Raw genomic sequence first — 12,570 nt, forward strand, 5'->3', positions numbered from 1 at the left:
GCAGCGGTAACAACGTCAGGAAGGGCAGAATTCACTGGGCGGCGAACCATGTTTAACGGTACCACGTCCTCAGAAATCCAAAAAAACTTATTCCGCCAATATTTGGATACCTTTTCAACTTCATATCTGATACTTCGATCAGAAAACCCTTGACATGTATACCAACCATTACGGATAGTCAGACGGTAAAATATTGGAAATCGATCAATGTGTAGCACCATGTCACGTGCTATGCATACAAACTCGTAATGACGAATCCGCATCATAGCACGGGGATGCAGTTGAGATAAGTGGATCCCATAGGCAGTTAGCACCTTCTGGAGAAATCTCGTTATGGGCAAACGGAAATTCCCATGAACGAAATAATCAGCATACATAGCCATTTTCCCAGGCGGTGGGAAACTGGCTATGGAACCAGGGGAAGGAAACTCCGGCCCCCATTCGGGTGGAATACCATACGTTTCCAATAATTTTTCATATTCTGAATAATCCCACGACACTTCTATTTCGTCGATCTCAGTCTGTACGTTCGACATTACAATGAAATTGAGTAAGATAGAAGAAAGTTACATAAAAGATTCAGAGAAAACTAAGAAGATAATCAGACGAAAAGAGCGATAAAACTTCGAATAGAAAGAGTCTCTCCTTATTTATACCCATCGCAATTAATGCGATGGGAGTAGAGAGAGAAAATCATCGCCCAATCAATAATTGCCACGTCACGCGGGAAATTCGAAAAAGAGAAAAAGTTTCACAGTTGGGTACAGTGACACCCGTTAAAAACGTTCCATCATCTGTTCACGCGCCTGCGAATGGTCAGCTTGTCCTTTTTTCATGATTATCCATACCAACAGAAGATATTTTCCACCTAACTTCCGAACAACAAAAATCCCCAAAATACATTATGTCCAGAATTTCACCCGCATAAAGATTTCACACGGAATAAACACTGGACTGGGGAGACTTATAGAGGTAGAGTACCAAAAAAACCCAAATACCCTTAAGTACTACCCGCGGGTCATAGAGGAACCTCTAATAGGCCACCCGCGGGGCATACGGATCACCCGCATGTCACGATAGAGGAGGAACGTCTTCATACCACGCGCGGAAGCATTCCTGCACCCTCAGAAGTCGTCCGCAGGACAGGACATCAGTCCGCCCGAACAACCAGGAGGAAGTGCCAGCGGGACAGCTGTCATCAACCAGTTATCACCTAGAAGAATATTCACGATTGTTACTTGAGGAATATGTGACCTACCAGCCAATGAGCAAAGGACACATGACCAGGTTGTTATAACAGTGCACATGGCCAGGAGGCAAGCCATCCTATCATTGGGCGACACGTGTCCAGGTTATTATACCCATGCACATGGGGCGTATAGCTCAACCTATCATAAAAGGACACGCGTCCAGGCAGTTATCGAAGATCTTCTAGAAGATGACAGCTGGCCCAATCACCTTCCTACATCCTTCGGCTATGAATACCTTGTCAAACGGTATGAGATACCCATTCGCTCACTTGCATTCTGACTATACTTAGTCTGTTTACTTCAGTACTTTCTCCATTTACGAGCGTTACTGATTCTTACGTCGGAGGGTGGTTACAGGAAGACTCCCCCTCTTGTCCTTCCTGTAATGAGACTCACGGTGTCTGTTTTGCAGGTTCCGGTCATTGGACTTTGGGAAGTTACACTCATATCTTAGTCATAATCATCGTACTTTACCCTGTGGACTCATTGGATTCAGGACCCATACCCGAGGATTGGATCCGTGTTTCTTCACTTGTCATAATAATAATAATAATAATAATAATAATAATAATAATAATTACATCAAATAAATCAAATGGTGTGTTACGACTTACGATGTAATCAGTTTTAGTTATTTGTTATTATTATTTTATTATCATATTTATTATTATTATTTAAAGAAAAACTCATTTACTAAATATTGTTTTTAAGATGGTGTGTGTTGACTATTACGTTAAATAAACAGGTTTATGAAATATTGTTGAGTTAAGTGCCATTTTAGTATATGTGGTTTGGCTAACTACGCAACTTTAGTACATATTCTTTATTTTTTGTGCAAATGGTCACCTCAGTTTCAAAAAATTTGCATTCTTAGTACTTTTTTCTAACCCCGTCTATTTTTTCCGTCAAGTCAGGAATAATTTGGTAACTTCGTTATTTTCTTTGTTTTTTTCTTTTCTTTTAAACACTTATATCTTGTAAACCCTAAATCCTCAAACCCTTTTTCCTTCATCAATCACCGATTCGTTAGAAGTAACAACACGTATTAAATCAACCTCTCGATTACCAACATTTTGACTTCAACTCCACAAAAATACACGTCGGCGCCATCGCCACCTCCGCCGCTGCTAGTCAGTGTTCCGGTGAAACTCCGACGACACGTTATGATTCCACAAACCCAAATCCAATACACGCCGTTAATTGATTTTTTGTTGAAACTCATACAGCCGATTTACAAGATATAGTGTTTAAAAGAAAAGAAAAAAACAAAGAAAATAACGAATCTACCAAAATATCATTGACTTAATGGAAAAAATAGACGGTGTTAGAAAAAAAGTACTAAAAATGCAAATTTTTTGAAACTGGGATAGCCATTTGCACAAAATAAAGAATATGTACTAAAGTTGCGTGGTTGGTCAAACCACAGATACTAAAATAACACTTAACTCTAGTTTTTACCTTAGGATCTTTATTCAAAATACAAAAGTATGATGTATTTGTTTCATTTATTGAACTTGTGTACCTGTTAATATCAATAAAATTAAATAACTATTGTCGTTTTAATTAGTGTCTTTTGAAAACTGTCTAATCAATACGTTACGCCCCGACATCTTCCGCCGCCTTTGATCGGGGTGTGAAATCCCATCAACTTTACCATGCAGTTTATTCCATGGTTTTTTAAAGACATATATGTGGATTTCATCAGTGTCATTAGAATTACACATCAAGTCTCAGATCAATAATCAAACATGAAGTAAACGAATAACTCTCATTTATATTAATTAGAAAATATAACTTAAAAACTGATTACAACTCTCAAACCCAAACTCAGTTGTATTCTTGATGGACCTTAACTTGGTTGCATCTAGATGAACCCTAAGTCGGTCATATCTATTGTGTGTCTCCAGATGAACCCTAACTCGGTTGCATCTCACACGCTCTTTAATGTCTAGCATATCTTGGTTTATATAGATTAACCTAACTTGCTAGTCAAGACATTACCTATTATAATTACATAACAATTAGGAAACATGTTGTAATTAGAAAACACAGCCAACTATGACCCGTTTGTCAATATTAGTCCCTCAAATTCACCGACTTATGACTTGGAGTCCGAAATTACGTCCAGCAACACATTATTTGAATGCATCCATAGATTCGTCGACACAAACGGATCTCAAAGATTGTTTTGATGCATCTTAAATTCCCATAGTTCCTATTTAACAAGCCTTATATGAAAAAATAAGTCATTCTTAAGGGTTTTTTAAATCCAGACAATCTGCTCACACCGTTTACAAGTTTACTGCTACAATGGATTGCTTGATAAGTTTTTATTAATGAGCATAAAAAACTAACCACTTTGGAATCCTAACATGTTTGGGTTGGTCAATGTTAAGGAGCTTTAAAACCCTCTATACTCACACGGTTTAGGTAGGGCTAAACCATTACTTTAGATGAGAATAAGGATGGAAATGGGTCGGGTGTAGGTATTCTCAAACCGATACTCGGATTATTATAGCCCGTCCCAAACCCGTCAGATTTTTATCGGGTAATTATCCGTAGGATTTCGGGTTTTCCCATCGGGTTTCGGGTTTCCTATCGGGTTTTTGACAAAAAAAAACCCGTTAGGTATACCCTGCCAAATCCTATCAAGTTTCTATCGGATTTTGACAAAAAAAATAAATAACTAATCAATTACAAATAATGATAAAACTAAAATGTTTCAAATAATTATCATAATCAAGTCAAGATGAAGAAAGAATATAGTAAATGGAAGAGGAGGTTGGAGGATTAGAGGTTGGTAGTCTAGAAACACTGAAACAGAAAGATCGGAGCTGTATTGAGAATTTGAGATCATCATCAATCATCATCAATCATGCCCAGTGAAATCCCACCGACAGCAAAGCTATAAGTAGGGTCTGGGGAGGGTGGGATGTAGGCACACCGTACCTCTATCCAAAGGAATAAAGAGGTGGCTTACAGAGAGACCATCGGCTCTAAGTACATGTGTATGAAGCAAAATAAAGGAAATCAAAGTTTAACAGTTATATAAAAACTACTACTAATTATAATAATATTAATAATAAGTTCACAGTTTAACAGCTATATAAAAGCTAATAATAATTATAATAATAATAATAATAATATATGTAAGGAAAATACCATTATGGTATGTGACCTAAATAAGTAAAGTCTAAGCCCTAAGGTATTCAATTCTCTCTAAAAATCCTTAACTTTAATTCTACTTCTCCACGAATTCCTATCCTCAACCATGTCCTCGGAGAGGTTTAGGTCTATCAAATCATGCCTAATCCTCTCATCCCAAGTCAATTTCGGTCGTCCTCTACCCCTCCTCCCCTTTATAGTAATGTTTTCTACGGATCTAACAGGATTCGTCGTCTGTCTTCTCTTTACATGTCCAAACCATCTCAGTCTCCACTCTCTTATCTTGTCTGCTATGTTCGCCACCCCTAATCTCTCGCGAAACACAACGTTTCTTATTCGGTCTAGCCTTGTGTGCCCACACATCCAACGTAGCATTCTCATATGTGATAATGAAATTAATACCATATGTGATATGGCGTGATTATTGTTAGTAAATAGAGATTTAGAGAATGTAGATGGAAACTCAAGTCTTTGACTTGTTTATTAATTGAAATAATTTTGGTAATTATAATATAACGTTCATATTTATAGTAAAAATCCATATATAAAAAAATTATGTCGGGTATATAATCGAGTATATAATTGGGTACATGGGTAAATGTTATCGGATAATCGGGTCGGGTAATTGGGCGTTTTAGAAATCCGAAACCCGTCCTAAACTCGTAATAATTTTCAAAACTAATTCCAAACCCTAATGAGTTGGGTATTACCCGTTCCAATTAAGTTGGGTTTTCTCATCAGGTTCTGGTTTCACTGCCATCTCACCGTGAGATGTTGTAAAAAAGAGTTAAAATTGGTGATGTGACACATACATATGGAGTTAACTGGGCATTAATGTATACCCCATGGCTTAAGAATAGGTATGTGTTTAATAAACATTAACGAGTTCTAGTCTATCACAAAAAAAAGCCAATATTTCATTAGTTTCCCCGTATGAATACCTATAATTTAACTAAAAAACAAGTTTATTCCTAAAATTTGAACGTCTTTATAAAATCTCACACGTCTCATTCCCCATATCTATTCCATATTCTTATAAATAATTAATACTTATTTACTATATTTTTGTAACTTTTTTTCTTTCCTCTACTCACAACCACTTATATATGAAATAATAAAAATTCCAGGGGTGAACAATGCAATACAAACTTTTAACAAAACATAAACTTAAGTGTATATATAATACATATATGACATAGTAGCGTATTCGTGAAATCATAGTAGGTTATTCATATTAATAACATATGCTTATACCTTAAGGTTTGGCTTAAATGGTTCATCAATAACTCGCGGGTAACGGAGGAAATTTCCAATGTTTGATGGTCATGGAAATGTGATTTGATTTGTTGCGCTCGACGACATCAGTTGTGAATGTATCTGGCATGCCCGTCAAAACCAGGTTTTCTAGTTGCGGTTGTTGCAGTAATGTAGTCGGAATACGTTGTAGTTTCTCACAACATCTAATCTCTAGATGCTTAAGGCTTTGCATTGATCCTTCTTTAACAACCCAACTCTCCAACTCCTTCAGCATCCACATTTTCAACACTTTAAGCCTACTAAATCCTCCCTTGGTACAAACCATTTTTTTCCCTATGTAGGATTGTCCCAAGAGCCGAAGAACTGTTAAGCAGGGAAGTTGGCCTAATGTTTGCATAGGGTCATCCTTTATCAACGAGATTGACAATGTCAAAACCTTAAGCGTTGGTGGGAATTCGTTGTACTCAGGCAGCTTTTCTAAACTCCCCAACAAGTTTAGGTGAGAAAGCTGGCCTAGTTTCGACATGGATCTGAACACGAGTTTTGAAGGGTGTCCTAAATTGTCTTTGGATTGCAACCTTAACGATCGTAAATCACTTAATTCAGTGATCCAATTCAATAGATCTTCCTGGTTGGAGGTTAGAAAGAAAGTAATCCCCAATTCCCTAAGATAATTCAGCTTATCCAAACCATCCTTTAGGGGGACTTTCTTGTCCAAAAACAATCCCCACAGTGTCAAGAGCCTCATGGACGAATGCGGTTGCATATTTAGGCGCATTTCATTAAGGTGGAGATGTTGGAGTTTCTTCAGCTTCCAAATGGAACATGGTAGCTCATCTATGCATGTATGCTTCAGATCCAAGGTTTCCAAATGGGTGAGTTCACCAACTGACGGAGGGAGACCATCCAAATATGTCGATCTTAGACCTAAGTACCTCAAGTTGCATAAATTACCAATATTTTCAGGCAAAAATGGTTTATATACGCCCTCTAAGTCAAGCACCCGTAATAACCCAAAACCATCGTTAACAATATTTTCTAGAAAATTCCTGATTCTACTAGCTTGCATATAATCTGGTTGTCGATGGTAAAATGACGTGTAAGACCGCAGGTTTTTAAACGAAGAACTCTTAGACAATGAATTCTTATGGAAAGACATTTCAGTTCTAAACTGTTTCTTACTTACTTGGTCCCTCTTTGGACTTTCATACTCGACCATCCTCCGAACATTTTGAGACGGAACCCCTTCACCGTTAATCAAGTTACGGCACGTGTGAAAAAGATTGGTTTCTTTGGCTTTCAGCGAGAGATAATCATGAAGAACGCCAAGCAGAAAACATCGTCTTGGGCTATTGTCAGACCTTAGTTTTGATATTTGAATCATGTTTCGGTTAACTAATTCTTCAAAATAAGTTTGTGCAATATCTTGTAGTAACACTTCTGTGGAATTATGTGTCACAAAGCCTTCAGCAAGCCACAACCGCAGTAACCTCCTTACTGGAATGTCATATTCTTTAGGGAAAAGCACCAAATAAAGCAGGCATACCTTCAAATTGTCACTCAAGTCATTGTAGCAAAGAGACACTACATCCATAGAGTTTTGCATACAAGAGAATATCCGAGACCAGCGGCTTATTTCCGTCATTGAGAAAAGACCGGAAAGCAGGATTATATTCAGGGGTAGACCCTTGCAGCTCATCAAAACTGCTTGCTTTGATTCATCTGAAACCAGATCCCAGTTTTTTTCTCTACCAACTTTCTCTTTAAACATTTTCCAGCTATCATCTTCACCTAGAGGCATCATACAATGCGAAAATAAGCCGCCCTCTGTAGTTTCCATTTCAATTTTTTGTGAAGAAGTCAAGACCAGCTTGCTTCCATTCTTTACATCTGGAAATGCTTCTTTTATATCTTCCAAGATACTAAAACTATTTGCACCATCTAAGATGATCAAGTACCTCTTATCTTTGAGGTACTCTGAGACCTTTAACTTCAATGCTTCAACATCATCCTTATTAGAGGCTTTATCTGTCATGCTATCCATCCCTTTCAAAACCTTTAGCAGGATGTCTTTTGTGGTATAGTCTCCCAACATCGAAACCCAAAAACGGAATAGAAAATTCTGTTTTACGTCTCTATTTTTGTAGATTGCGCGAGCAAGAGTAGTCTTACCGACGCCTCCTTGACCAACAATTAAAACAACATGTTCGTAGTCGTTTGTGAGCCGGTTCACCAGAGTGTCCACGTCTTCTTTCAACCCAAATATGCCCATTTCTTCTTCTTTGTAACAAAAGCTTGACATTTGCTTCGTTTGCTGAAACTGTTCTTTGATACCAACGATCTGCATCACTTCTTCATCACACGTGTAACTAAAACTCACATGATCTGTTACTCGGGTTTCGAAACTCTTATCCTCTTGTTTGCCTTCATTTAGAACTTGTATGGTAAGAGTACTCTCGGGGTGTTCAGGGCGTTTTAGCTTCATTAGCGTTTCCTTTATCTTGTAGTGGATCTTAATACAAGATTTCAAGTTGTCTATGAGGAAAATATGGTTTGCTAAGAAGCCGAATATCTTCCTACGACGGACGACACTGAGAGCGAACTTCTCGATCTGATCCTCAACCATATAAACATCCTCAAGACACCAATCTTGCAGGCTAATCTCCTTTGTGGATATCATGATCAGGTTTCTCATGGAGTCTAGTGACTTCATAATCTCTTGCACTTCATAGACTAAGAGTTTGTTTTGGGTTAATGATTGGCCTCTCAGCATATCAGTTACTTTTTGTAACACCACCGACACTACTGCATCTACTGCCATTGATCAATATCAACTCTCTTCTCTCTATTCTAGTATTTAATATTTATGAATTGGATAGCATAAGATATGAAATGGAAATATATATATATAATGCTGCTATTTGTAAATGTAAATACGCGTGTTTTGTTTGTGGACCCATTCAGCCTACAATCATCGTCTACTAGATTTGATGATTGACGAGAAAATTAAGAAGAAAGTTACAGGAGACAATCTGGTTCGTGTTTTGTAAATGGAAATGTACTGAAAGTTTCCAAGAATTTAAGTGTTGGATACCAATTGTCAATTTATGAAGTTACAAGTAAGTTGCGGTTTTTGTTGACCAGGCAATAAAAGGTAATTTGGAGGAAGTTCACTTGTGTACGATACTATTATTATTATTATTATTATTATTATTAGAGAATATCTCATATATTATTACCTTTTATTGTATATCTCATATAGTACGATACTATTATTATTATTATTATTATTATTAGAGAAAAAGTTTGGAAGTTTATCTATTTAAAAAAAAAGGGAATATCTCATATAATATTAACCAACTTTCAAAAGTGTTCCAATTAGGTCACTCATTCATATTTTTCACAAATCGGGTCACTAAGTCTTCAAATCGAGTCTCACCGATTTTTTGTTTGTCAAGAAAGAAATGGAGGATAAGATGTGGGGATCGGAATTTTTAAAAAATTAAAAAACGTTAATTATATTAAAATTCAAAAATAAAAAATAAAATTCACGTCGCCACTCATCGTTAACATCAACAAAAATATAAAAAGATTTCTTATGTGAAACAAAAAATAAAAACGTTAAAAAAACATGTTAAAACCTTTAATTTAATAAAATATGAAAGTTGAGTGACCTAATTGGAACACTTTTAAAACTTGGTTATTATTCTATGAAATTGCCCCATTTAAAAAATAGTTATTTAAAAAGAAGTTACTAGAGCGGAAGGAGCACTTATGGGCACTACCATTAAACCGTCCAATTTTATATTGTCACGTACTCACATGTGTAACAAATTAATTATTAAGGCTACTCGCTATGGGGCGCCGTTGGCCCCTTTTTTTGGGCGCGCAACACCCTTGTGAGGCGCGGTCCAACCAAGGCGCCGATGGAGAATGGTTCAAACGGCCGGCGCTGAAGTGTGAATTGTTTGGGCCCCTCCCCTTTTCAACGGCTCCTTTGACCGTTTGAAATATATATATATATATATATATATATATATATATATATATATATATATATATATATATATCAAACTTAACCATTTACAATCTCAAACTTTTTATAATTTTCTCCCAAAAATGTCTTTTGATTCATCTTCGACACCCGACTACTACCCTGATCCCGACGTTATTTCAGACTCCGATTCAAGGGATGAGGTAATATTTAGTGTTATTCTAGATGCTGCCCTAGTCTTAGTTGAGCATTGCGAAAGCTCACAACCGCTAACAAGACGTCCTCATCGACAACGGGATCGTGTTGGTGCTCATGAACGGTTGATGCAAGATTATTTTTCGCCGGACGCGAATTTTGATGCGGAACAATTCCGGCGGCGTTTTCGGCTGAGTCGCCAACTTTTTTTACGAATTTTTGGTGATTTAGAACGCGATTATGCTTTTTTCCAACAACGGGATGACGCGAGAGGTAAGCCCGATTATTCTCCATTGCAAAAATGCACGGCGGCGATTCGTCAACTCGCGTACGGGACCACGAGCGACGCTATGGAAGAGTATTTACAAATGTCGGAGACAATGGCTCGTGAAGCCCTTCACACGTTCTGCGAATGTGAGTATATCATAAAAAACTGACATTAAAAATTTAATGTTAGGTATTCCTCAACTATATCATAAAAAATTTAATACTAGATTTGATGATTGATGAGAAAATTAAGAAGAAAGTTACAGGAGACAATCTGGTTCGTGTTTTGTAAATGGAAATGTACTGAAAGTTTCCATGAATTTAAGTGTTGGATACCAATTGTCAATTTATGAAGTTACAAGTAAGTTGCGGTTTTTGTTGACCAGGCAATAAAAGGTAATTTGGAGGAAGTTCACTTGTGTACGATACTATTATTATTATTATTATTATTATTATTATTATTAGAGAAAATGTTTGGAAGTTTATCTATTTAAAAAAAAAGGGAATATCTCATGTAATATTAACCAACTTTCAAAAGTGTTCCAATTAGGTCAGTCATTCATATTTTTCACAAATCGGGTCAATAAGTCTTCAAATCGAGTCTCACCGATTTTTTGTTTGTCAAGAAAGAAATGAAGGATAAGATGTGGGGATCGGAATTTTTAAAAAATTAAAAAACGTTAATTATATTAAAATTCAAAAATAAAAAATAAAATTCACGTCGTCACTCATCGTTAACATCAACAAAAAGATAAAAAGATTTCTTATGTGAAACAAAAAATAAAAACGTTAAAAAAACATGTTAAAACCTTTAATTTAATAAAATATGAAAGTTGAGTGACTTAATTGGAACACTTTTAAAACTTGGTTATTATTCTATGAAATTGCCCCATTTAAAAAATAGTTATTTAAAAAGAAGTTACTAGAGTGGAAGGAGCACTTATGGGCACTACCATTAAACCGTCCAAATTTATATTGTCACGTACTCACATGTGTAACAAATTAATTATTAAGGCTACTCGCTATGGGGCGCCGTTGGCCCCTTTTTTTGGGCGCGGTGGGCGCGCAACACCCTTGTGAGGCGCGGTCCAACCAAGGGCGCCGATGGAGAATGGTTCAAACGGCCGGCGCTGAAGTGTGAATTGTTTGGGCCCCTCCCCTTTTCAACGGCTCCTTTGACCGTTTGAAATATATATATATATATATATATATATATATATATATATATATATATATATATATCAAACTTAACCATTTATAATCTCAAACTTTTTATAATTTTCTCCCAAAAATGTCTTTTGATTCTTCTTCGACACCCGACTACTACCCTGATCCCGACGTTATTTCAGACTCCGATTCAAGAGATGAGGTAATATTTAGTGTTATTCTAGATGCTGCCCTAGTCTTAGTTGAGCATTGCGAAAGCTCACAACCGCTAACAAGACGTCCTCATCGACAACGGGATCGTGTTGGTGCTCATGAACGGTTGATGCAAGATTATTTTTCGCCGGACGCGAATTTTGATGCGGAACAATTCCGGCGGCGTTTTCGGCTGAGTCGCCAACTTTTTTTACGAATTTTTGGTGATTTAGAACGCGATTATGCTTTTTTCCAACAACGGGATGACGCGAGAGGTAAGCCCGATTATTCTCCATTGCAAAAATGCACGGCGGCGATTCGTCAACTCGCGTACGGGACCACGAGCGACGCTATGGAAGAGTATTTACAAATGTCGGAGACAATGGCTCGTGAAGCCCTTCACACGTTCTGCGAATGTGAGTATATCATAAAAAACTGACATTAAAAATTTAATATTAGGTATTCCTCAACTATATCATAAAAAATTTAATACTAGATTTGATGATTGATGAGAAAATTAAGAAGAAAGTTACAGGAGACAATCTGGTTCGTGTTTTGTAAATGGAAATGTACTGAAAGTTTCCAAGAATTTAAGTGTTGGATACCAATTGTCAATTTATGAAGTTACAAGTAAGTTGCGGTTTTTGTTGACCAGGCAATAAAAGGTAATTTGGAGGAAGTTCACTTGTGTACGATACTATTACTATTATTATTATTATTATTAGAGAAAAAGTTTGGAAGTTTATCTATTTAAAAAAAGGGAATATCTCATATAATATTAACCAACTTTCAAAAGTGTTCCAATTAGGTCACTCATTCATATTTTTCACAAATCGGGTCACTAAGTCTTCAAATCGAGTCTCACCGATTTTTTGTTTGTCAAGAAAGAAATGGAGCATAAGATGTGGGGATCGGAATTTTTAAAAAATTAAAAAACGTTAATTATATTAAAATTCAAAAATAAAAAATAAAATTCACGTCGTCACTCATCGTTAACATCAACAAAAAGATAAAAAGATTTCTTATGTGAAACAAAAAATAAAAACGTTAAAAAAACATGTTAAAACCTTTAATTTAATAAAA

General features: G+C 36.4%; 2 protein-coding genes across 2 annotated transcripts; one reads left to right on the forward strand and one right to left on the reverse strand.

Moving 5' to 3' along the window:
• Positions 1-5,560: 5,560 nt before the first annotated feature.
• Positions 5,561-8,664, reverse strand: LOC143631247 (putative inactive disease susceptibility protein LOV1). The gene has a single exon (XM_077100066.1). The coding sequence runs from the start codon at positions 8,491-8,493 to the stop codon at positions 5,695-5,697; it is 2,799 nt and encodes a 932-aa protein (XP_076956181.1). The 5' UTR covers positions 8,494-8,664; the 3' UTR covers positions 5,561-5,694.
• Positions 8,665-11,419: 2,755 nt separating this feature from the next.
• LOC143631241 (uncharacterized) lies at positions 11,420-12,048 on the forward strand. Its single transcript, XM_077100062.1, has 2 exons — positions 11,420-11,903; positions 11,984-12,048. The coding sequence occupies exons 1-2, from the start codon at positions 11,420-11,422 to the stop codon at positions 12,046-12,048; spliced, it is 549 nt and encodes a 182-aa protein (XP_076956177.1).
• Positions 12,049-12,570: the final 522 nt, after the last annotated feature.

The sequence above is a fragment of the Bidens hawaiensis genome, unplaced genomic scaffold, assembly GCF_021521415.1.
Source record: "Bidens hawaiensis isolate Kalapana, Puna unplaced genomic scaffold, B.hawaiensis_p1.1 tig00005976_1, whole genome shotgun sequence".
NCBI lineage: Eukaryota > Viridiplantae > Streptophyta > Magnoliopsida > Asterales > Asteraceae > Bidens > Bidens hawaiensis.